Here is a 26,020-nt window from a genome sequence, read left to right as displayed (position 1 = left end):
CACTTACTTAAGTGGAGAACAGTGGTGTAGAAGGTTTGGAAGGAAAGGATAAAGGAATGAAGACTTTTTTTCATTCCTGAAGGTTTTTTTTTTTTTTTTTTTTTTTTGCACCAAACACATAGGGAAAATGAAAAAGACTCAGTTTAGCAGCTTTACTTTTTTAAACCTAAACTTTCCTTCCACCATGGTCTTCTGTTAAGTTTCTCAAGTGCCACATATGAGTGAAAACATGATATCTCTCTTTCTTTGACTGACTTATTTCACTTAGCATAACACCCTCCAGTTCCAACCACATTGTTGCAAATGGCACAATTTCATTCTTTCTCATTGCCAAGTAGTATTCTATTGTATATATAAACCACATCTTCCTTATCCATTCATCAGTTGCTGGACATTTACGCTCTTTCCCTACTTTGGCTACTGTCAATAGTACTGCTATAAACATTGGGGTGCATGTGTCCCTTCAAAACATGTACCCCCATATTTATAGCAGCACTTTCAACAATAGCCAAAGTAGGGAAACAGCGTAAATGTCCATCAACTGATGAATGAATCAAGAAGATGTGGTTTATATATACAATGGAATACTACTTGGCAATGAGAAAGAATGAAATTGTGCCATTTGCAACAACGTGGATGGAACTGGAGGGTGTTATGCTGAGTGAAATAAGTCAGTCAAAGAAAGACAGATATCATATGTTTTCACTCATATGTGGCACTTGGGGGACCATGGGGGAAAGGAGGGGGAGAAATATTTTCCAACAGAGAGGGAGGCAAACCATGAGACTCTTAAATACAGAGAACAAACTGAGGGTTGATGGAGGGGCAGGGGAGAGGGGAAAATGGGTGATGGGCATTGAGGAGGGCACTTGTTGGGATGAGCACCGGGTGTTGTATGTAAGTGATGAATCACAAGAATTTACCCCCAAAACCAAGAGAACACTGTGTATATTGTATGTTAGCCAACTTGACAATAAATTATATTTAAAAAAAATTAATTAATTAATTAAAATAATATAAAATTAAAAAGGAATAAAACCCTCCTTCAGAAGATGGAAATCCACTGAAGGCAGATAAAAATAACTCTGTATCTCAGCTTTTGCTTCCACTGGGGCCTCTTTGACTCTCAAAAACGTCCTCAAATGGGTCTTTGAAGAAGTCAGATGAAAACAGGTCCCTTCCACCAAAAAATTCCTTGGAGATGTCATATGGGTTATGGAATGTGAGGCAAAACTCAAACAAATTATAAAAATGAACCCCACCTCTACCATTTAATCTGTCTTTGCCATATTTTTCATACATATCTTATTTCCTGGCATCTGATAACACCTCATACACCTCAGCTATGTGTTTGAATTTTCTCTATGGTTCTTCTTTATTCTCAGGGTTTTTATCTGGATGCCACCTCAGTGCCAGTTTCCAGTAGTCCTGTTTAATATCCTTGGCTGAGGCATGTCTTTGCATGCCCAGAACTTCATAGAAATCCACCATGATTGAACTTCATAGAAATCCACTGTTGGAGTGAATTCAAGGACACAGAGCCAGGGGTGCTAGTGGCAGTGGCAGCTCCTCACGTTTTCTCTCTTCAAGACTTTAGTTTTAAATATGTGAAGCTTCAGATGTCCCTTAAACATTTGAGTGAATACGGCAGTTGACTATATACATCTGGATTTGGGAAGTGAAGTCCAAGCAGGAGAAATAAATTTTGGAAATGTATCAAGATATAAATATTATATAAAGCAATACTATTGGATAAGATAACCTAAGGTATGGGTATAGAAAAAAGAAAATGTCTGAAATTCAAACTCAAACCTTAGCATTTGAAATGATCTTCCCACCATAAAAAATTTAAAAGGTAGACACAAATATGCAGTGACCATTTCCAGACATTGGAAAACCAGAGCAAAGGATTGTGGCCTCCAAAGCAAGGAAAACAATTGAAGGGGGTCCTGGAATTATTTTGTGCTTGGAGACACCTTCTGGATAGTAGTGCTAGGAGAATACCAAGCATAGCACATCAGTCTAAGTTGAGAAGACAGAAACTGGAGTTTGAGGATGCTTGGGATGCTACAGCTTTGGGGGTGGAGAGCTGAAGAGGGAGAATTACTCAGGAAAAACCTCTCCAGAAATCTGCATATGAGTTGTCTTAGGTCTTTGGTTGAATATTAATCCACACATGTATGGGATGAAACTCCACAAGGCAAATCTAATAACAATGCCCAGAGTTGACAGAGCTGAGAGTTATTTGAGTTCTGACAAGCCAAAGTAAAAATACCTCTGATAAATGTTGGACATTCAGTGGAAACCACAAAAAAGAGTCACACCTTAGAAAAATAGCCATAAAGAAAAGGATATCTAGACTTAGAAAATTAGCCATAAGGAAAGGATATCTAGACTTTCCCTGGCAGAGCTTAAAAAAAGAAATATCCAGGGGCGCCTGGGTGGTTCAGTCAGTTAAGTGTCTGACTCTTGACTTAGGCTCAGGTCATGAACCCACTGGCATGATATCAGGCCCCACATTGAGCCCTGAGTCAGGCTCAACATTGGGCATGGGGCTTGCCTAAGATTCTCCCTCTACCCCCCCTCCATGTGCTCTCTCTCTCTCTCTCTCAAAAAAAGAAATTTCCAAGAAATCACCTTGATACAAAAGTTTATCAAACTTTAACACTCTTTTAAAAAAGACAACAAAGTCCATTGTCCAAAAATATTAATTCTCATAGTCTAACAACCAATGAAAAATTCATGCAAATGTTACTCATACCAGGAGGAAAATTATAGAATAGAAACAGACACAGAAATGTTAGAGATAATGCAATCAGAAGACAAATACCTTAAACTAGTATGATATATATTATAGAATGCTCAATAATTTAAAGAAAAACATGCATACAATGAAAACCAGAATGAGACACCACTAACACATCTATTAGAGTGGCTAAAAAAAGTTTTAAGTAACAGTATCAAGTGCTGAGGGGGATTTGGAACAATTGGAACTCTGACACATTCCTGGTGAGCAAGGGTACAGCCACTTTGGAAAACAGTTTGAAATTTTCTTATAAAGTTAAGCATACACTTATTATATGACCCATTAATAGGTATTTGCTTACTAGAAATAAAAACTTATATTTACATAAATACCTACATCATAGGTATTTTCTCACTAGAAATAAAAACTTATATTTACAGGGGCGCCTGGGTGGCTCAGTCGGTTAAGCGTCCGGCTTCGGCTCAGGTCACGATCTCGCGGTCTGTGGGTTCGAGCCCCGCGTCGGACTCTGTGCTGACAGCTCAGAGCCTGGAGCCTACTTCTGATTCTGTGTCTCCCTCTCTCTCTGACCCTCCCCCCATTCATGCTCTGTCTCTCTCTGTCTCAAAAATAAGTAAACATTTTAAAAAAAATTTTTTTAAACTTATATTTACATAAATACCTGTGTATGAATATGTAGAACAACTTTATTCTTAATTGCCCAAAATTGGAAACAATTCAAATGTCCTTCAAATTGCAAGTGAATACAATAGAAAGAAACAAACTACTGAAACATACAACATAAATGAATCTCAAATATGTCAAGTTTAAGAAGCCAGATTCAAAAGGCTACATACTGTATGATTCAGTTTATATGACATTCATGAAACTCCTAACTATAGAGACAGAAGTCAGATCAGTGGTTGCCAGGGGCTGCAGACAAGAGTTATCTACAAAGAATTTGTATGAAGGAATTTTAAGGGTGATAGAACAGTTCAGTATCCTGATTATGGTGGTAGTTATACAGTTTGATGCATTTGTCAAAACTCAAAGAATTGTACACCAAATGATGTAAATTGTACCTTTATAGATTAAAAATAAATGTTACTCATTTAGAAACACAGATAATGTATTTTGGAATTATAGTCTATGACAACAATAACACTAACAATGAGAGGAAGGAAATGCCAATTTAGGGTGGCCATGGAAGGTCTTCTTTAGGAAGTGACATTTGAGTGGACTCCTGATTTAAGTGAGGGAGTGGGTCAGGTAGATATCAGGAAAAGAGCAGGTATGTAGAGCCTTATAACCATGATGAAAATTATTAATCTGATTCTAAGGGAATTGAAAGATCATTGGAGGATTTTATACAGGATAATGACAAGATCCAGTCTTCAATTTTAGAACAATCACTCTGGTTTCTCTATTGGGATTGGACTTTGGAGGAGGCATCAAGAGTAGAATCAAGGAGCTGCTGCAGTTATCAAGGGAGGAGATAAGGGTGGATGAGACCAGAGAGTAGTAGTGATAATAGAGAGAAGTGGTCAAATTCTAGATTTATTTTTAGGGCAGAGTTAACAGTATTTGTTGACCTATTGATATGAGAAAAAGGTAGGAGTCAAGGATACCTCAAAATGCTTGGCTTGAGTCATTGGAAGAATGGAGTCATCATTTACTGAGGTGGGGGAAACTGAGAGAGCAGCAGTTTTCAGGAGTTTTATCTCCTAAATATGTTAAGTTGTATATCATTATTAAACTTTTTTTTTAAATTCTTTTTAGCGTTTATTTATTGTTGAGACAGAGAGAGACAGAGCATGAATGGGGGAGGGTCAGAGAGAAGGAGACACAGAATCCGAAACAGGCTCCAGGCTCCGAGCTGTCAGCACAGAGCCTGATGTGGGGCTCGAACTCACGGACCGTGAGATCATGACCTGAGCCGAAGTCGGCCGCTTAACCGACTGAGCCACCCAGGCACCCCTCATTATTAAACTTTTAAGTGGAGATTTTAAGAAAGCAGTTTGGAATTCAGGGGAGATTTGGGGATAGAGGTATAAATTTAGGAGTTGTGTGTATATAAAAATGTTACATAAACACAAGAGTAGATGAGATCACCAAAAAAGTGAGTAGAGATAAGATGAGATGAGATGAAGAGAAAAAAAGAAAGAGAGGAAGAGAAGAGAAGAGAAGACTAAGAACTGAAATTTTTGGCATTCTAATATCAGAGAGTTCAGAGAGATGAAGAAGAACCATTAAAGGACTTAGAAAAGGAGAGATGATTGAGGCAGGAAGAGAACTAGGAGAGTGTGGTGTGCTAGATGACAAGTAAAGAATGTGTTTCAAGAAGGAGGGTGTGTTGAACATCCTTTATGCCACACTTCACATACTCCTGGACCATCTTTTTGTTCAGGACATTACTGTGCAGCTGTATGCAGGAGTAATGTGATGCTTCCTCATTCAGCTGTTTCTTATAGTATTTCTTCCTGCCATGGGGCTTGTCTGCTATCACCAGGTAGAACACCTGCAAGAGACTGCTTAGTGATTTTAGTTCATGGACAAACCTGCAAGTGCCAGTGAGTTAATACTCTCTCAGATCACCTTTGGTCAACGGGAGATAAAATATGATGGATAAATACACCTCCCTTTTATGTCTGATGGAAAATTGTGAAGCGCATCTACATAGTTCCAAAGAGAGTCCCTCAGTGGGAATAGTCCACAGTTGCCTACAGTGGTAAACAGATTAATAATATACCCTCGAATTGATGGTCACTCCTTTCCTGATTCATTCTTCTCAGTCCCCTTTCCTGTTTCCCGAGTCATCTTGCCAAGTAAACTAACTGCATGTAAATCCTTGTCTCAGGCTCTGCTAGGCTTTTGAGGGAATGTAAGTTAGGATAGAGGGCCTGATCAGCTAGGACATATTACGACTCTACTGATACAGCCATTTTTATACTGAATATAAGTTGATTGTAGTAGTTAAGGGCGAAACATATTTAGAGTCGTGGTTTCTGGGTTCAAAACCAGGCACAGAAAGCCTAAGTAACCTACCAAAGGCAAGTAGCACATGATGGCACAACCTATAATTCTTTGGATGAAATTCATCAAGGCTGGCTTCTACCATCTCATATTGTCCTATGTGTTATTGCATTTATCTTCTGATTCTAAATTCAGTGTTGCTTATGTACTGCAGCTTATGCTGTAGCCTTTTATGGAGTAATTACCCTTTATTCTCCTCAGGCCCAATCTCCATTCTGTTTATTTGAAGTTCTCTTGAAAGAGATTTCAATGTCCCTACTATTAATGCCTATGGCTAATACCACAACCAACATTGATCATTCCTTTAGAACTAGAGACAATCTGATTTCTCATTCTGTCCACATGCTATAATATGCAGCTCATCCTTGTTTTTTGTATTAATTGTTGTCAGGCAAAAGTACAAGCACTTCATTGGCAGTGTAGCTATTAGCAAGTAGCTTTTTGGCTTATATTTTCTAGGGAATCATAGACCCCTGAAACATGGCCTCTAACAACCCATTTTTTCGTAAGTGCAGGTCATCACCACTTAATTACCTGAAAGGTAACCCCTGCCTGAGGCAGGTCTGGATTATAAATGCCCATCACTATGCTTTTAGGCCTCTTGACTCCTTCAAATTCCTTGTCTCTCTGCCTCCACCTTAAAAAGCAGGCATTTCAAGATGAAATGACGATATATATACTAAATAGATTTTTTAAACTAGTTTATAATTTGACATATAGAAATACCTAGTTTAATCATGGCTTGTTTTTAATTTATTAGCATGGCTGAAATAAAAGGATAAAGGAGTGCTTTGTTAAATACATGTATTTTGTATTTAAAAATAACTTTCAAATAAATTCTTAAAAATCATTGGAAAAAATAAATGATGAATGAGGAATGTGCATTATACTTTCAAAATAAGGAAGACACAAGAGTTCCATTTTATAAATGGTACAGAATTCCATTTTTACCAAATAAACAAGTAGCCAGATGTATGACTCCTAGGGGAATAGAAGTGGCCCTTCTGGAAATTCCTAATATCTGGGATGGATAACACAGGAATGGGTCTAGATATTCTGTTCTAGGGCCCTGAAATTCAGGAAATGTGTTCCTTGTGGTTACAGATTATTCTGGAGATACTATAGCCCCAAATAATCTACTTCCTCAGATCAGCCAAATAGGAAAACCTCATCCCTCCTTTCTTGCTTCTATAACAGTAGCTCCTCCTAATGGGCAGCTCTCCCCCTGCTTTTTCATATATCCTGGCTTTCAGAAAAGGCACCCGTTTTTTATTCCTTCTCTCCAGCCCTTAACTGTCCTCAGGAATGGAATCTTCAAGTCTAATAGAAACCCTGGGCTAGTTCAGTCCCAGGGCCATGTTGTAGTTGACTGACTACAAGTAGTCCAGATATTCCACTGCTTTTATAAATTTTTTTAAATCTCTATTCCAGTGAGGAAAAGAGAAAGAAAAGAATGACCTCTGTCGTCGACTCCTAATTTCTTGTCACTGACACCAAGTTCAGTTTAAAGATACACAACCCACACAAGTGTTCCATCTTGATACATGTTATTAGGTATACACAATATCCAAATAATTGACTGATTAAAATAGAAAACAACTGGGGCGCTTGGTGGCTCAGTTGGTTGAGCATCAGACTTCAGCTCAGGTCATGATCTCATGTTTCGTTAGTTTGTGAGTTCAAACCCTGCACTGAGCTCTCTGCTGTCCGCACAGAGCCAGCTTCAGATCATCTGTCCCCCTCTCTCTCTGCCTCTCCCCAACTAATGCTCTCTCTCGCAAAAATAAAACATTAAAAAATAGAAAACAACTTTCATTATGTTGTTTTATGGACTCAGCTTCACATATGTGTTGTATATTAATTCACTCATGTATAACAGTCCTTCATATTTGTGCAGAAACTTAGACATTAAAAAATGTGTCTGTCTTAATGACTCTCACAAAATCTCTAGGATTTGTTATCTTCATTTTACAAACGAGAAAAGCAAAAGTCCACAAAGCACAGGATAGAAAGAGAAGCAGCGAAGTATGAAGAGAAGACCTCTGGCCTAGAAGCCAGCCGACCTGTGTTCTCATACTCCTAACTTTGTTTATAACTCACTGTGTGGTTATGATTAAGTCACTTCCCCCCTCTGAGTTTCAGTATCTGCATTTATAGAGTGAAGTGATTAGGCTTTCTCAACCCTGTTTGCATATTATAATCACCTGGGAGCTTTAAAAAAGTCTATTCCTCAGCCCCAATTCCAAAGATTCTGATTTAATTGGTCTCAGGGTACTATAATTTCCACAACAACACATTGAGAAGAAGCCAATCCAGGGAAAGCCACGAATCCAGTCTGGTATTTCTTTCTGAAAGAGAGAAACCTTGTCATTTAGTGTAAGATCTAGGTACTAGGGGGCATGTTCTAGAATGGAGTGTGAAAAGCTGAGAGTGTTAATGGGCATACTCTTAACTCTGAACCTCTAAGGGAAAGCTCAAGTGTCCATCCATCTCTCTCTCTCTCTCTCTCTCTCTCTCTCTCTCTTTCTCTCTCTCTCTCTCTCTCTCTCTCTCTCTCACACACACACACACAGACACGCACACACACACACTCACAGAATCATTCCAGTGGGTGTGGTACAGGAGCTTGAAAAAGAAAGAAGTGTGCTGACAAAAGTCAAGGACAAAAAGGAGTTCAAGGATACAACTGTGCCAAGAGGCTGGTGAAATGGAGTTTTAGGTGAGAGAAACAAAGTGATTACAGAGCCTTTTTCTTTCATGTGACTTATTTTCTTAACCTTTTAAAAAAATTTTCTCAGCCTGCCTTTAGTATTACTCCTCACTACTTTTCCTCTCTTTCCTTTAATATAGCTTATGTATTAATATAGGTGTAAAGACTTCTCCTACTTGAGAGGTCTTCACTCCCATAGGAAAGGGACCCTTTCACAGAGTAAAATTGTTACCCAACTAATCTCTGGCATTATAAAAAGTAGTGTTCTTTTCCTTGGGTTTCCTTTTTAGTTTAGTGTTTGTTTATTTTGTTTTGTTTTTGTCATCTGAGTGGTGGGACTTTGAAGGTTAAGATTACAATGTGGACATAAGAGAAAAGGGCCAATTGAGTCATTCAGTCTCCCTTTAGTTTAAGCCTTAGAACATAGGTTCAAAATGAGCCTTCAGAATGCTTGTATAGTTCACTCATCTTGTCACAGTACAAAAACATACAGGTGAATTGAGGTCAAAGCCCTATATTAATAAAACTAGGGTGTTTGCCTGAGTGATTGTCTCTGCTTTCTTTCCTTAGTAATCTGCATCAACAGTGTTTGTTAGTTCTTAGATGACTTGGGGATTTCCAGATCCTTGTCATCTGTGGCTTTTACCATCAGACACATGCCCATTATATGGTATAGTCAAAAGCATTGCCTGAGTAGTTGGAGAATCACAGCTTGTGGGTCAAGATTACCCTCTACTTTTCCAGGAGATTGGCCAGCAAATACATTTGGGAGCAACATATATAACATTGATTGTAATAACAGCAAGATTAAACAATGAGCAGTGTCATTCTCAAGATGTCTTTCCTTGAGGGCTATGTGTCTTGTCATTCTGGCCTTTTAAAGCAGCAATACCGGTAGTGTGCTAATCAATTTAATGGTCAAGATAAGGATGTGGGCCTAGATTAGGATAAAGGGACCAAGGATTTCAATCTTATCAAACTTTAGGCCAGAGGTTCAAAAGGGGCACTAATGACCACATGATAAATCATCAGAATAAAAGACTAATTGAGGATTTGGAGGTTGAGAATTTTAGCTACATTTATAACTAATAAAACGCCTAGTGGGTAAGTATAAAATTTTTTGACCTGAGCAACTAGAAGTTTGGAATTGGCATTAAAAGAGATAAGAAATGCTGCCAAGTTCAGGTTTGAGGAGAGAAAAAATAAGTTTGAACATGTTATGTTTGAAATTTCTACTAGATATCAGAGTAGAGATGTGAAATAGGCAGTTGGATATAAGAGTGAGAAGTTCAAGGGAGCAGTCCAGGCTGGAGATACAATTTTGAAAGTCATCATGTAAATGGTACCCAAAGAGCATATTTCAAAGACCAATTGCTGAGATACTTGAATATGAAGAGGTGAGGAAAATGAGGGTATCCAGTAAAGAATAGAGAGGAGCAGACAGTGAAGTAGGAGGAAAACCAGAAGAATATGGTATCCTGGAAGCCAAGTGGTAAAAGTGTTTTTACGAGGACAGAATGAACAACTATGTCAAATGGTGCTAGTAAGTCAGGTACATGAGAACAGAGAAGTAACCACTGGACTCAGTAAAGTAGATGTCACTGAAGGAGAGTTTTCTGTATTGTTTGGAGTGATGATATGGTTTCATTATTCACCATGAAAAACTTTCAGAATTCTCCTATGCTCATCTTTTCTTACATAAAAAAAGCAAGAATTAAATGAGTGGAATGCATTCCAATGCTTTAATGACACTGTCCATAGATATAAAACTATATCGATGGGATGTTTTTATTAACTAGATGCTTTGACTTCATCTGAGCATAGTCTATTGGGCACGGGGAATTATTGAGTATGAGAATAAGAGATAGTATAGCTCTTAGAATGTGTCTATATATCATAATTAGTGGCTGAAATAGAGAAAATTCAGTTGACCAACAGAATGTTTTATTTTTATGTTGCAAAATAACTTGTTTAGCCATTTTTTCCTGAATTTAATAACTTGACCAGTTTTCCTGCTATTATGCTGATGAAGCTTAAGTGAACATAAGTGCATGTACATGCATTGGTTTAGACATACTTTTTGAAGAGTTCACTAGGATAAAGTTTCTTTTTATGTTAAGAAGAAGGATATTTTGAGACTTTGTTTCTCCACTAGTTGAACCAGGGACTTCATTTCCATATAGAAGGAAGCCCTTCAAAGCAAGTCAAGAATACATAGGTTCTCAAGTTCATTAGTCTCCCTATAGTACACACATAGCCACACACTTGCTACCCCTTGCTCCTGACGTATGAGATGCCAAGGTACCTGCTTGGGCATCCACACATGCACTACACAGAAGTGTAGGGGAGTTAATATCTTACAGGGAAGGTATTTGACTATTGAGATAGGAGGCAGGAGATAAATTCTTCTCCTTTAGTCCCCCAGATGGGCTGTATGGAGATGTAATATGGCCAGTCATAACAAACTGAGAAATTAGCTTGTCATGAAACTGATTATGGACAACACAATGATACACTCCTTTTTGTTTGCTCTCCTTCCTTCCTTCCTCACTACTCTTTTTCCTTACTCTTACTTCCCTGGAATTGCACATAAGTTTTTGCTTCAAGTTCTATTTTCTAAGAAACTTAGATTTCTGAAAATAAATAAATCATAATTCCACCCAAATTCAGAATTGTGTAACTTTGGACAGGTTTTATTCCCTCTCTATGCATTTTTTCCTCCAACTATACAATGTTGACATTGGGGTAGACGTTCTTTAAGAGTCTTTATGGCTCTGAAATAATACCAGGGTAAAGGATTGTCAGTATGAAGGCAGTGATGAGAAAAGTAAGGTATTACACTGAACAGTGGTCATCCGTGGATTGCTTACATTTGAATCAGAAAAATGCTCTCAGTATAATCAATGAACTTAAATGTTAACAATTCCAACTAATCTCAAGTTCCAAAAATAGTTTTAGTTCTACTTTCTGCAGAAAGAAATCAAATTAGTTTTCTCTGGGCCTATAAAGAAAAGGTCAAAGTCTTAAAAACTCGTAAACTTCTCTGGCACAAGTCACAATATTTCGCTACTAGTTCTACACTGTAAACTGCCCGAAAAATGGCAACTGTCTGCAAACATGTTTTCAAAGGGAATAGTGGAGAAGTTTATAATGCCATCATCTTGGGAAGCAAGAGACATATATGATGTCTGTAATTATTGCTTCACTCCTAACATAGGAGCACATTTGTTTCAAGTTTTAGGCTGCAGATGAACTGCAGTTAGGGAAAGGACTGTTCACTGTTTGGGGCTTGTTATACCAGAAGAGTTTGCATTATCCTCCAGACTTCTACACCCAACTCTGGAGCAGGGACTTGGGACTCAGACAGCCTAGGGTCAAATATTAGCTCCATAATTTATAAGCATTGTTACCTTTAGCAGTTCAAATAACCTCTCTGTGCTTTAGTTTTCACATCTGTAAAATGGCATTTGTAATTGTACCTACATCTTACAGTTAGTGTGGGAATTAAATGAGCCAATATAGGTAATGTGCTTAAAATAGTGCTTAGCAATACAGTAAGCACTATATACGTGTTCACTATACTTATTATAGCTATTGTGATGAGGAAGACGGGCTGGAATTAGAGGAGAACTCTTGACTAAAGCCATATGAGATGTATCAGGGAACCAATATGCGGAAAGCAGTAGAATAAGGCGGTAATGGATGACTGCAAAAAAAAAATGCTAAGCAGGAAACACCCTCTAATATTCCTGTTTATACAGTACATGCCACAAGGTAGAAAATAATGAAAACAGAGGCTTTCTGCAGGATTTAGAGTTCTTTCATATATATTTTAAATATACATGTGCAATACATTAAAATATATAGAGATGTGTGAATATATATATTTACACACACACGCGCACACACACATATATATATACATATACATATACTATACATATACATATACATATATATAACTTCACAGAAGGGACGCAAATGCACACTCACACATCTGTATGCATACCCCAACAGGACCCATCTATACGTAAACCAGATGCAGCCCGTATCAGGCCAACTTGGACACAAGTGAAAGCCCTGACTCAGCAGCAGATTGCAGATTGCAATTGCATTTGAGTAACCCTTCAGTTTCTTCTACCAAGTGTAAGGCCATTTAGAAACACACTGAGAAGAGCTCTTCTGGGTGTATGGCAGAGCCCAGGGCCCCTCTGGCAGTGCACAATTTGCCTGAGTAAGGACTGCAGGATTGGGATATCAAGGAGCTATCAAAGAGGAGGAACTTGTGTTAGTTTGGGCCCTGATACTAGTAAGCAAACATCCATAGAATAACTTTAGCTCCAGGAACAATGCACTAGTGTCATAGAATCCTTATATATCTCAGCTCTAAGCAAATTTCAGGCAGAAGCGGGGAGAAGTGTGTGTTGCTACTCATCACCATCCAGCTGGACTCAGAGAACTGGGCACAGCTTTAGGGGTAGGTAGATAAGTCAAAGTTCAATCAGGCAGACTTGTAAGATTTTTAAAAGTTACTTAAAATTGAAAGATCTGAAAGCAACATAAGAGGTTACAGGTATTGGTTTGGGTTTATAATGTTCCAAGAAGCCAAACCTTATATATGGCACCATTTGCAGCAATATCATTAACATTATTAATAATAATCATAACATATTTATATATACAAAAATAGAGCAAAGCAATTCTAGAAGAGGAGGTGAAAGTGAAAGTATGAGGCTGTGTACAGCCCAAATGTCAGTATACTTCAGGAAGATTCAGAACCAACAAAAACTGAGTGGCACATATTTCTATAGTATATATCCAACAAAGAGATATGGATGTTCTCTTCTTCTTCCCCCTGTGTATGACTATACATTTCTCTCCACCTCTCCACTCTGCAATACACATCCATGCACACTTTAAAAGAGATGATATATAAAGTCAGAGTCTGGAAGTCTTAAACTAAGTTGGAGCACCTTGATTTCAAGCAAGTGCCCTCAATCTCTGAATTCCTTAGTGAATTTTGGATTCACTTACAGAGGGAAACTGGATCTAATTCTTGTGTCTTTAACAACAGCTGTCTTTAGGAGCCTGCCATCCCCACTGCAGCCTTTTCCCATTGAAGTGGATTCACAACACAGGCTCTTGGTATTTTTTAAAAGAGAAGTCAGTTCTCTGCATTATATGTCTTTCATCTCAGTTCTCCACTGTTGCTGAAATTTAGGTTTTCAGGCAATTGCCATTGCAGACAAAGCCAGGAGTGAGCACAATGTGTGCAGCAAAGAGTAGGCGAAGGTACAGCTTGGTTAGGGATTGTTTGTTTGTTTGTTTTTTCCACACTTGAGCTTCTACAGGTGACAGAGCCAAAGATGATGTCCACTGGGGGCAGCCTCAACACCTGATAGTTAATTAGCTACCCACCATGCACTGCATAAAGACCAGTACACTAAGTTGGCATGGTTCCAGAAAATTGAATGGCAATGGCCTTCTGTTACTGTTAATAGAGTCCTACGAGAAAAGTCCCAGGACTCAATGTGGTGTAGGGTAGAGAATATTTAACTAGGAGTCAGAAGGCCTGTATTCCAGTCCCAACTCTGCTATGAACTCAGTGTGTGGCCTTGGGAAAATCCCTTCCTATCCCCAGGCCTCAGTTTTCCCATCTGTAAAATAAGGGCATTGAACTAGATTAACAGTTAAGATTCCTTCCAGCTCTAAAGTTTTATGACTTTTTATGTCCATAATTAAGGCCTGAGCCATGCAGTCTCAGGGCAGTTAGCTTCTAAGAGAGAACAGACCTCTGTAATATCCTTTGCTTTGTTCATTTAGCTATAAAGCACGTCTGCCTTTGGCACTTGGGTCAGACATACAAAGTTATGAGCATCCTGATTTACTATCCTACTCCGCATGCTAGTGGAATCTGTCAGTACTATAAGTTGATTATTGGGAAAGGGAGTAAAACTCCAACTAGTTAAACCTGGAAATGTAAGATAATTTTGCCTCATATGCTCACAAACAGGTGAGTGTGGTTATGAGCGCACACACACGTGTCAGGATATAGACTATTGCTAGTGATCAGTTCATTACAGTAATCCATTTCCCTTAATAAAATTTAGTAAATAGTATAGCATAGCAAAGTTTGGCGTCAAAGGAAACACCTATGGAAAAACAGCACTTTCGGACATAGTAGAGAAAGAAAGTCAGGTAGAGAGAGACAAAGATAGATCAAACAAGATAGAAATACAGGTAGAGAATGGATTAGTCTGAAAGAGAGGGAGCAAAGGAGTAGAAGGAAGGGAGACAGAAAGAAAAGAGAGGAAAAGTAGAAGGAGAGAGACTGGGAACGAAGGGGGAAGGAGCACAGAACAAGAGGAGACAGGGAGAAAAAGAGACTAAAGAAGAGAAGGGCAGTAAACAAGGGAGAAGGGATCAGATTCCCTGGAATATTGAATGCTGTTCCACATGGACCTGTGAAAACCATCTTAGAAGAAAGTTTCCAAAGGCACTGTGGAAAGTAGAGTGACGCTCAGAGCCTGCATCGAGAGGCACTATATTGGGGAGCCCCTAAACCTCCACGTTGCGGGCTCTGTCAGCCCTCGGTGTCCAAATGTCATGCCTATATATCACCTGAATTTGCCATGACAGCCACAGGGCTAAAACGGCAAGGTGTAAAAAGGTTGAAGAGGAGTGGGATAGATACTGTGAGCAAGAACAAGGCATCCTGCACCAGGATGTACTTGGCCATTCCCCTGACACTGCAGGAGCAAAACTGGTGAGGCCCTAACTTTGGCTACTTTACTCCTCCTCCCCCTCTTCAAAGATGAGGCCTGCACTTTACTGATGGGGGCTAAGAAAGAGAAAGCTCTGGATCCATTTTGTGGGAAGGTCATACAGACTTCTCCTGGGCCTTGGGGAATGGTGCACTACCAGAAGAGATTTTTCTGCACACAGTGTTGGTGTGCCTCTTACAGCGGCAGCCTGGTCGCCTGAGGCTATCATAGCCCTGCTGGCACAGATGGAGGCATCCACGGGTAGGCAGGTAGCAGCACAGGCAAGGTAGGAAGAGGGAGATGAGGCTCATGGCTGCCCAGCGGACAAAGCAAGAGCTCGGTCCACAGGAGCAGGGCTCATCAGCGCAGTTGTCTTCGTCATCAGTGGAGCAGTGGTAGAAGAGGCCCTTAACACAGCAGAGACAAGTGCCATAATCGAGGAGGCTCTCAGCAGAGCAAAGGCAACGCTGGTTGCACAGCCAGCAGGAGGGGAGAGGACGAGCTGCCGTGCAAAGGACACATTTGCAGCGCCCACACTCCTCGCAGATGAAGAGGTGCTCACTGGGGTGCACTGCAGATGGCTCAGCTTCTCCCTTCAGAGCACCATCAACCTTTGGGTGGACACCTGCTCCAGGCTGGGTTCGGATGATGGACTGGCCTGAAGGTGAGGGGGTAATGCTGGCCAAGAGCCTTTGATCAGAGGCAGTGGTGCTATGGGACATTGAGCTGGCAATGCTAGATTGGCTCAGATGCTGAGGCAAGGGCTGCAATTGATGGCACTGGCTGAGACTGCGGGGAAGAGCAGTAGGCATGGTAGCCAGGGACCAATCAGATTTGTGGGTTTGCACTATAAGGGAAGGGCTGGAGAGGGCCTGTTTACAGGGGACTGGAGGCCGTTCCACATAATCATTGCTAGCATGAGTAGAGCGCAGCTGTTCAATAGGAAGAATTTGTTGGAAATCATCTGTCACTGCAGCATCCATTTCGCCTTGATTCTTGAGTTCTGAGTGGTTTTGGGTCAGGGTGGCACTTGTGGTGATAAAGAGCCCTTGTTGTTACATGGACGTTAGGGCACATCAGAAAATCCTAGGAGAGAAGAAACACAAACAACGCATGAGAACACATCGGCCTGAATACTTTGCAGGGAGCTAAACAAAGCTTGAGCCCTGTCTCCTCTACCACTACCTTCAATTACTTTAGGGTAGTCCTCATGTTACACCTTTATTCTGTAACTTACCTTGCCTACTTCTTTACAGGCAAATCTGGTCAACTTATCCAGGCTATAAAGCATTCTGGGAGCAAAGCTCAGATCATTGATTCCTTTTGTATTGCATCATATGACTAGGGTCACAGGAGCAGCTATCTCATTCAGATGTTTGCTAACACAGAAATCTAGGCCTCGAGCCTCACAATTATAATAAAAATGGAACCTAATTTCAAATGCAAAGGCTTCATCCTGAAGCAATGCCAGTGTAAAAGAAAAAGCCTCACAAGTCTTCCAGGAGAAGTTGTGTGAGTGTGTATGTATGAGACATACATACAGGTGAACATATAGGTATCATCAATCAAAATTCTCCCTTCAGTGAAATTTCTGATAAGCATAAATAAACAGATGAGAAAGGAATTGCTTGATTCAATGAATATAGGCAGGCAAGATGTGATAATGGCACTGATATGGCAGAGACACAGAAGGCAAAAATCAGGCTATCTGTAGAACAATAGGAAAAAAAACCCTTTTATACATGTGGGAGTAACACTTGGGATGAGGGAGCCATAAAAGATGAACCCTGAATTATTTGAATTATCACCTGTATTTGTACCTATTACTACCCTAAGTCAAATCTACATTGATGGGATTTGCTAGGCAGAATCTACTTCAACTGCTTTTCCCTATGTTTACCTTACATAGTAAATTGGCTTTCTTAAAGAGCAACAATGTTCTTATATCAGATCTAAACCAAGCTGAATATCTAGAAAGCATATGTGCTTGTGTCTCCATTGTACCACAATCAGGAACTGGTGGCTGGTCATTTTCTGAAGGATCTGATTGAGCCTAGTACTGATAATGGTGACTATGAGGAAAATGTTGTACAAACAGTAGATTGCTGTATTGCAACACCTGGAAGACTGAACAACCAAAAAGGTGTACACAAGAGAACCTAAACACAAATCCCAGAGTCATCCTGGAGGCATGAGGACCTAGGAAACACTAGCATGAATAAAGCATACATTTGAAATCCATCATATTTCAGGCCTCCTCAAAATAGATCAATTACTCACACTACTGTATAGAATGCAAAGCTTGAATGAGTAATAGAAATGAACAAGTGAAAGAGGATAGTGCTTGATTAGATTTCCATAAGCAAGCAAACACGGCACTGAAATGTGTCCAAAGCTCAATAACAGGAGAAATATGGATGCCAAAGGCCTCAGTGGCTAATAATATGACCAGACTCATTGCCTTTTGAGGCTATATCCCCATGCAAACCTGTTTAGTTGAATTTACATCTGTTCATTTTTTGAAAAGAAGATTTAATTTGGTTAAAAATAACTTTCTGGCACATCACATAGAAGAACCAGTCTGACTATAATTTCGTTTTTTAGTTAGTTGTTTTTGTGTTATTTAATGCAGCACAAGAGAATGCAGATAAACACTGTGGACATTCTAAGGCTCAAATATCTATAAAACTTTTGTCAAATCACTTGCTTTTTTGGGCCTCAATTTCAGTGTCTATATAATTATAGGGGTAAACTAGGTGATTTTGAAGGACTGAACCCTATTATGGTCTATCATTCTGTAACTACACAGTTTGTCAAAAAAAAAAAAAACCAAACTATCTTCGTCTATACCTTCGCCTATTATTCTGTAACTACAAAGTTTGGAAAAAAAAAAAATCTTCGTCTATACCTTCCACATCTTCAATCCTTGAGGGTAAACTAAGCAACATGCCCTTGTTCATTTGGGCACTCAAAAGCAAAATTTATGTCTCTTTTATTTACTTGGACTCGCAGCCCCCTGAAGTGTCCAACGTCTACCTTTGCTGTACTTTGTGAAGACTAATAATCTTAGTTTTGGAAAGGAAAAAGTAGTTTTCATTGGAACACCTAAATAAACAAAGAAACATTGTTCAGCTGACTTGAAGGATCTGTGGATTTAGAAGCTTTGAATCAAGAGAATTATTTTTGGCAAATTTATGAGAAATAGATTTATTCCCCATTGATCAGATAAAGAATGCGTGGGGCTCTTTGTGTCTGTTATAAGAACAGTAACAAATGCAGTGGATGCATTTTAGACTCATTGATTTCCCAAAGGAAACTAGATTCAAATCATATTGGAAATTTAAAAATCAACAACTTGAAGGAAGATATACAAGGCCTCAAAGTTACAAGAGATAATCATACGGGATTCCAAGGGTATCCGTAAGTATCTCAGGGACATGCCCAGAAGGTTCAAAAGCTAAGCTTGGAGGAATCTAGGTCATAATTGAAATGACTCAGAACCATGTTCAAAGGGGATCCTGTCTTCGCAGCAGAAGAGTATATATGGTGCTTAAGTTGAGGTGTATCTAGATATTGATTAGATTTCTGTAAGACTGAGAAGTTGAGATGCTTGATTGGATGATTAAAGGAAGCTCTGGGCATTGGTCTGGGATGATGAGGTGCTAGTGTCTTGTTTACAAGGGAACTAACAGGATGAACTCGGATGGTTTCTTCCTGCCCTGAAAAATCTTTTATTAGAATGGACTGTGGAAAATCTGCAATACACAGGACAGGAGCACCTGGGTAAAATTAGTGTGTTGAGAAGGATAAAACAAGATTGAATAATAGTAAATTGTTTGCAAATCTGACTAACAGGATGAACTGAAATAGATACTGTAGGGGAAGGTAAAAGGGGAAAAAAGTTAAGAAACAAATAAGCAAGAGACTGCTACAGCAGATAGATTAGATGAAAAACTACTACTGCTTGCATGTTTATGATTCAGAAATCTACCCATTAAAGGGCCATTCATTGTGAGCAAAAACAGTTAAGAAACTGTGCTGTTGGTCAGTTCTACATTCTATTAAATGAGGGAATATGCATATCAAATATTATTAAATAGGAGCCAAGGTGATTACAAGTCTTGGCTGCACATTGGTGGGATCTAGTGATTTCTGTCACGTAGTGCCTCTGCAGTAATGAATGATGCATTGTAAACCCACTCCCATCTCAGTCACTCTGGCCAGGTGCTCATAGCTTTCTCAACAGTTTTTCTGTAGCCCTGAAATTTTCTATGTTCAACCTAAACAGAAATTTCTTTTCTTATGCCAACTTAGGGACTAGAGAGCTAAATCTATTCAAGAAATGCTGTTTGTTAATGAAAGAAAAATATATTTACTTCCTGGAACCTAAAATCTGCCATGTTGAGACCAAAGTTGAAAACTTCCCTATCTAAAGCCCTACTATGCTAATACCTTAAGACAGCCTGATTTCTCTGGTAAATCCTTCCTGATACAATATGACTCAACCTCAATTTCAAAGAAGAGGAGGGGAAAGAAGGAGAGCCTGGCTCCTGTTTTCTCCCACTCCCATGGGTTCAATGCTGTTTTGTACCTTACTGTGTAACAGCTCTGGGGTGTGTTACTTTTTTCTGTGCTCTGCTGTTATATACACTCGTTCTCAGAATAACTGAAAGCAAACATAGGGGGAATTTCTGCTATGGCTTTATATGTTTTCTTAGTTCTACTGTTCCAAAGTCTGCTCTCCAAAAATCCCTCTCTGTGCAAAGGCATTTGCATCTCTATCAAAGCACTCCCCCCTTACAAATACCAAGTTGTATATAGTTTACATTACTAACCTCTCAGCCACTGACTGGGCCTCCCTCCTACCACATACATCTTGCTGGAGCTGCCAGGTTCTCACCACATTTAACTCTTAACTTGTCGTTTTGCTACCCTGGTCCTATTCATTACTTTAATAGTTTCATTAAGACTCATGGCAGTTTATTTCAAACTGGAGAGTCTTGTAGTTTTAAGACCTTGCATTTTTAAAGATATACGTGTTTTAGTGATGAGCAGTAAAGGGAAAAATTGTAATAACAAATGAATTCACCTAATTCTAATCCTGGGGAAAACGCTAGTTGTTCACTTAAGAAGTAGGAATCTTTCTTTAAACCTCAAATCCTTGTATAAGATACAAGAAATTTAAGTTGTAGTCCTAACTCTAGCTCTACTTTGTTTTGTGACTGTGGGCAAGTGACTTCCATCCCAAGCCTCAGTTTTTCTATCTGCAAAATGAGGGGCACAAAAGGAGGGCTTGTAAAGCTCCTGCTTATCTTGATACTCTACATTTTTTATGCCGAGTTTGTTGTTTGCATTTCTCTGTCTCAAAATGTCTTTCATGAAGAATTAGTCTCCTTCCTTTATGTTTTTTAATTCCTCACTACCCAACTCCTCAACTCTGAATAAAAACCCTCCAAATCCAAGTCACTCAGACCACCATCTAGATTGTTTCGCAGCTAGAGAGACTTAACAGAACACAAAGAAAGCAAAATGCATAGAATAAAGTCTTAGTAAATGTTTATTTAGAGGTACAGGGAGCAAGACTAATACTCCCTTGTGGATAAAATGCTAGCCTGTGCCTTATTGGTATGTATGTATGCAGCCGACTTGTTGGGAACATGATTTAACACCTGGTATATCCAAATTCATGTAATAGCACATTATGTTACAATGAGGTTTTAATGTACCCAGAAAAGCAACAATAGTTTGCATTTCAAAATAGATTTTCTGTTTAAGAGTTCAAGGTCTGTTTTCTGTTCATCTAACTTGGTTTGCAGCATGCAGAGGTGAATGATAATTATAATTAGCTACAGGAATGGAAGGGAGTATAAACCACTTGTACTAGGTCCTATCAAATGCCTATTGGCTAACTGGACACGCTCACAGGTTCTCACTTTTGACAAAATTTCCGTGTGCCACACAGAGACATGTGCACACACACGCAGGAATGGATCCAGAGATTTCTAAATCATTGCTCTGACTCAATGTAAGTAGGGGGTTATGCCGTGTCAGCTTGCGCCATTTCTACCCAGGGCAAGGTGATGTGATGAAATCTGAACGATGCACAGCCCAGACTTGTGAGCCAATAGCAGACTAGCCCCACGCTGACAGGATGCCCGCTGGGCAGCCAGACTGGCCTCAGCACGGGCTCTCCCTACGTCCTCAGCTTGGGTGGTTAGGCTGCGCTATAAGGGGCTTAGGCAAGCACCAAAATGCATTTAAAGGTCAACAGGCTAGAAATTAAATTGACATTTGGATACAAAAGGGTTATTTTGAAGTTCCATTTTGATTTATAAATTTCCAATACGGATAGTTTTGTGCAAAAGCTGATTCATTTAAATCTCATTTAAATGGTTTTCATTTTATTTTACCCACGCGTTTGCTCTTGTACGCGTGCACACGCGCGCGCGCGCACACACGCACACTCACACACACACACACACACACACACACACACACACGATGGCTGGAATGAATGGCAATCTGTGCATTGCATAGAAAGAATTCTAGGGTCTTTAAGAGCTAATCTCTACGGCTTACCTTGAGGAAAAGGTTTATCCATGCTGAGAAAAGCAGAAGAACTGATGCCCCATTTGGCTCAAAAGACCTCTTCTTCTCCTGAGTCTTTAGGTTTCTCCACCTCTCTTCGGAAAGTCTGAATGAAAACTCCACTGGCAGTGGAGCCAGAAACAGAGATAGTTCTGTGTCGGTCTTTCTGACACAGCAGAGAAAACGGAAAGAAGGAAAAAAAAAAAAACAAAAAAAAAAAAAAACGATGGTGCGGGGGGGTGGGGGTGGGGGTGGGGAGGAGAGTCAGACCTGTAGTGGCAGATACTTTGTATAGATTTTACATGCAGATCTAAATCTTGATGCACGTATTCCCCAAAGAAGGCTCAGCAGGGTAAGTTGTTCATCTCCTCCTCCTCTTTCTCCTCCTCCTTCTTCTATTTCTCCTCCCCCTCCTCCTCCGCCTCTTTCTCCTCCCCTTCTCCTCCTCCTCCTCTTTCTTTTCCCCCTCCTCCTTCAGCGTTTTCCTTCCACTCCTCTTCCCTCCCCCTTCCCTCCTCCCCTTCTTCCTTCTTTACCTCCTCCCCCTCTTTCTCTTCTGCCTCCGCCTCCGCCTCCGCCTCTGTCTCCTCCAATCTGACGGATGAACCAAAGCAGCAGAAACTGCAGTTGTAGACGCAGGGTATCTCAACAGAGCAATAGATACCGCTAGTGTGTGATTATTTATATAGCTCAGGGTGTGTTGGTATATAATCTGCAGAGACGGGGGTGGGGGAGGGGGATGAGATTGCAGTGTGTTCGGCTCAGCTAGCTGGCTGTTTTGTGAATGTAGATGATTTCTGAAGGTCTTGTGAATGGATTATAGGGGAGGATGGGAGGGAAGGGATTTATTGCTCCTTGGTATAATTTCTTTCTCTCCCTCTCTCTGTGTCGTTTGCTTTCCCGGAGCTGTAGCTCTTAATGCTTAGCTAAGTGGCGTCATCCAGTTGAAATTGAATCGACCCATTAGAACTCCCCATAGGAATCTCTGTATCCGGTCCCTGGGTAATGACTGAAACAAAATTTAAAGGGGAATGGGGGTGGGGTGGAAAGTAGCAATTTTAAGGAGACCTAATTTAAATATCTCTGCCGATCACAGTCCTACCAAAACCACTCAGCCCTTGCTGAGTGATTGCCGCTTCAGTCAGAAAGACAGAGCTTCTCCTTTGTTTCAGGGTTTCTCCCACCTCTTACCCGCATTCATTTCTACTTTTTCAGCACTAATAATAATTATCCATCCATCATTTATTGGGAAACCATTACCCAACTTACTTTCCCTTTCTGCCTTTAGTATGCCATATAATCAACAAATATTTTTTGAGTGCCTTCTTTTGTGCTAGGTATTGTGGATTCAGTAAGGAAGACAGAATCCCTGCCTTCATGCAGCCTTCTTGGGACAGTCCTTCTTCTGAAAATAAAGCAGCTTTGGACATTTTCTCTTAAAGTGAAGATCAAAGTTTTCTGTAAATTATCCTCAGTTCAGTATTTAATGCAACAGGAATAAGTCTTCCTTTTGGGCATCCAGACAGAAGCACTTGGATGAAAACAAGCTGGAGTTTAAAATAAAAAAGATCTGATTTCAAGTCCTGCTTCAATGGACAAGTAGCAGGAGCTTGATCATCAACATTCTTAGCATGCTTTGGTTACCCCATCTGTAAAATTGAGATGGTAAATGGTGACAGTTCACAGTAAAACAAACCTTTGAGTCAGGAAACTCAGTTTCTTAATCTTACTCTAACTCCTTGTGTGACCTTTGCAATTTACTTTCCTTCTAGTGCCTCAATTTCTACATTTACATGAGGGGATCTGATTAGGTAATTACTAAGGTCTCTTCTAGCTCTGACATTCTATTATGTACACCCTCGCAGGACGGTTAAGGAAATAAAAGAAAGCATGGGATTAAAAACATACATGGTTGTGTGGGTCTGCATGCACATATGTGTATGTGTGTGTCAAAGGTGTTCCAACTCTCTTGTTGATGTGTGTGTGTGTATATACTATATATATATATATATATATATATAGTGTATACACACACATATGTGTAATTTCTAAGCAAATCCAGATCTCTTCCTAATCAGAATTTCTAGAGTCAAGAGATTTGCCTATGTAAATTCTTCTCTTTTGTGGCTCAAACTTATTTAACTTTTTTTTTTTAACATTTATTTATTTTTTGAGAGAGAGAGGGAGACAGAGTGCAAGCAAGGGAGGGGCAGAGAGACGGAGACACAGAATATGAAGCAATCTCCAGATTCCACAAACCCTACAGGGAGCTTGAACTCATGGGCCTCGAGATCATGACCTGAGCTGAAGTTGGGCGCTCAACCGACTGAGCCACCCAGGCGCCCTGCTTCTTTACTCTTTATTTTTTTTTAATGTTTATTTTTGACACAGAGAGAGAGACAGAGCATGAGTGGGGGAGGGGTAGAGAGAGAGGGAGACACAGAATCTGAAACAGGCTCCAGGCTCCTAGCTGTCAGCACAGAGCCGAGGCGGGGCTTGAACTCACAGCGAGTTCATGACCTGAGCTGAAGTCAGATGCTCAACCAACTGAGCCACCCAGGCGCCCCTCTGCTTCTTTACTCTTAATATGGACTTGAACTTATCTATATCATGAAAACCATTAAAGTTAATCTGTACTTTCATGTGCAGAAGAGGACAGATTTACTAATATATTCATTCACCCATTTTTTTTCGGGAGATATTTATTGCACATCAACTATGTGCCAACTATTATACTAACTAGATTCAGGTCAAACAAATCAGGGTTCAAATTTTTGCTCCTAAATTTATGAGCTATCTGACTTTGTGCATCTCAATTCACCTCTCTGAACCTGTGTCTTCATCTATAAAATGGAGGTAACTGTAGTCCCCACATCAAAGGAAAGTGCTATTTCTTTTTTTTTTTTTTTTTTTTTTAATTTTTTTTTTTTCAACGTTTTTTATTTATTTTTGGGACAGAGAGAGACAGAGCATGAACGGGGGAGGGGCAGAGAGAGAGGGAGACACAGAATCGGAAACAGGCTCCAGGCTCCGAGCCATCAGCCCAGAGCCTGACGCGGGGCTCGAACTCACGGACCGCGAGATCGTGACCTGGCTGAAGTCGGACGCTTAACCGACTGCGCCACCCAGGCGCCCCGGAAAGTGCTATTTCTTAAAGATTGAATAAGGTCTTGCATATGAAAGGTTTATTATGTGTCTGGCATATAGTAAGTGCTCAATGAACAGTAAATATGAATATTAAGAAAATTAAGAAGTTGTCCTCACCTTAACGTAGCCCATAGGAGGGGCAGGAGATAATTTCAGTTTGAAATCCTTTTATTTTTTAAGGTCCAGCTTTAAATTTGAATGGTTATATGCCAAATATATCTTTCTTAAATGTGGCTAATTCTCATACTTTATTCCTGTGTTCAAAAACTTATTTATAATTCCTAGAGCATTAAGTTTAAATTACTCTGCCTGTCAATCAAGTTATTCTCCAACTCTATACATTCCACTTCTCAACAGATCTTTTAACATAAGACAAGTTGAATGTTTCACTCTTCTAAGGAACCAATGCACATGGCTACCAATCCATCTTTTCATATTACCCTTCACATGAGTTATATATATTTTTTAATTTTCTGCCTTCAAGTCCCAATTCCTCTGTGAATCCTTCCCTGACTATTAAGGCTCATTTCTGCTCTAAAGCTCTATGGTAGTTTTTACTAATACCCTAATTTATTTCTACATTTGAAACTCCTACAACACTTTTATCTATGCCCTGTCCTCGTTATTCAGCAGACTTTGTTAGATGTTTTACTTTCTTTCAAAATATTTTTGACTTAATTGTCATATCAGAAATGATTTGAACAACCAGTTGCTATAAGTATGGAAAGGTGTGTTTAATTCATGATAAAATCACAACTTAGAGATTTTTAAATCATAGTAGTAACGAAGATGTTTGGAAGGCAGAGTGATTTTTCTGTTGTCCTTCAAGATTACTTATTTATTTTTTGAAATTACTGGCTTTTAAAAGTAGGTGGATTGATCAGTGGTAAGACAGTATTTCCAACTTCCAGTGGAATTGAATTAATGTCAACAAGGTATCCATAAAGACAAAAGAGCCATTGGACTGAGAGGCAGGAGACCTATGTTTGCTTCTAGGCCAACACTGTCTCTAACTAGCTGTATGATCTTAGA

At 39.6% G+C, this 26,020-nt stretch overlaps 1 protein-coding gene across 1 annotated transcript; it reads right to left on the bottom strand.

The window, feature by feature from the left end:
* Nucleotides 1-7,309: 7,309 nt before the first annotated feature.
* On the bottom strand, nucleotides 7,310-22,047 carry SPRY3 (sprouty RTK signaling antagonist 3). The gene is made up of 2 exons (XM_058713160.1): nucleotides 21,833-22,047; nucleotides 7,310-16,339 (listed from the first exon to the last, which is right to left on the bottom strand). The coding sequence occupies exon 2, from the start codon at nucleotides 16,234-16,236 to the stop codon at nucleotides 15,370-15,372; it is 867 nt and encodes a 288-aa protein (XP_058569143.1). The 5' UTR covers nucleotides 16,237-16,339; nucleotides 21,833-22,047; the 3' UTR covers nucleotides 7,310-15,369.
* Nucleotides 22,048-26,020: the final 3,973 nt, after the last annotated feature.

The sequence above is a fragment of the Neofelis nebulosa genome, chromosome X, assembly GCF_028018385.1.
Source record: "Neofelis nebulosa isolate mNeoNeb1 chromosome X, mNeoNeb1.pri, whole genome shotgun sequence".
In the NCBI taxonomy this organism is placed as follows: Eukaryota; Metazoa; Chordata; class Mammalia; order Carnivora; family Felidae; genus Neofelis; species Neofelis nebulosa.
The sequence above is the reverse complement of the archived record's forward strand: the minus strand, read 5'-3'. Positions and strand labels throughout refer to the sequence as shown.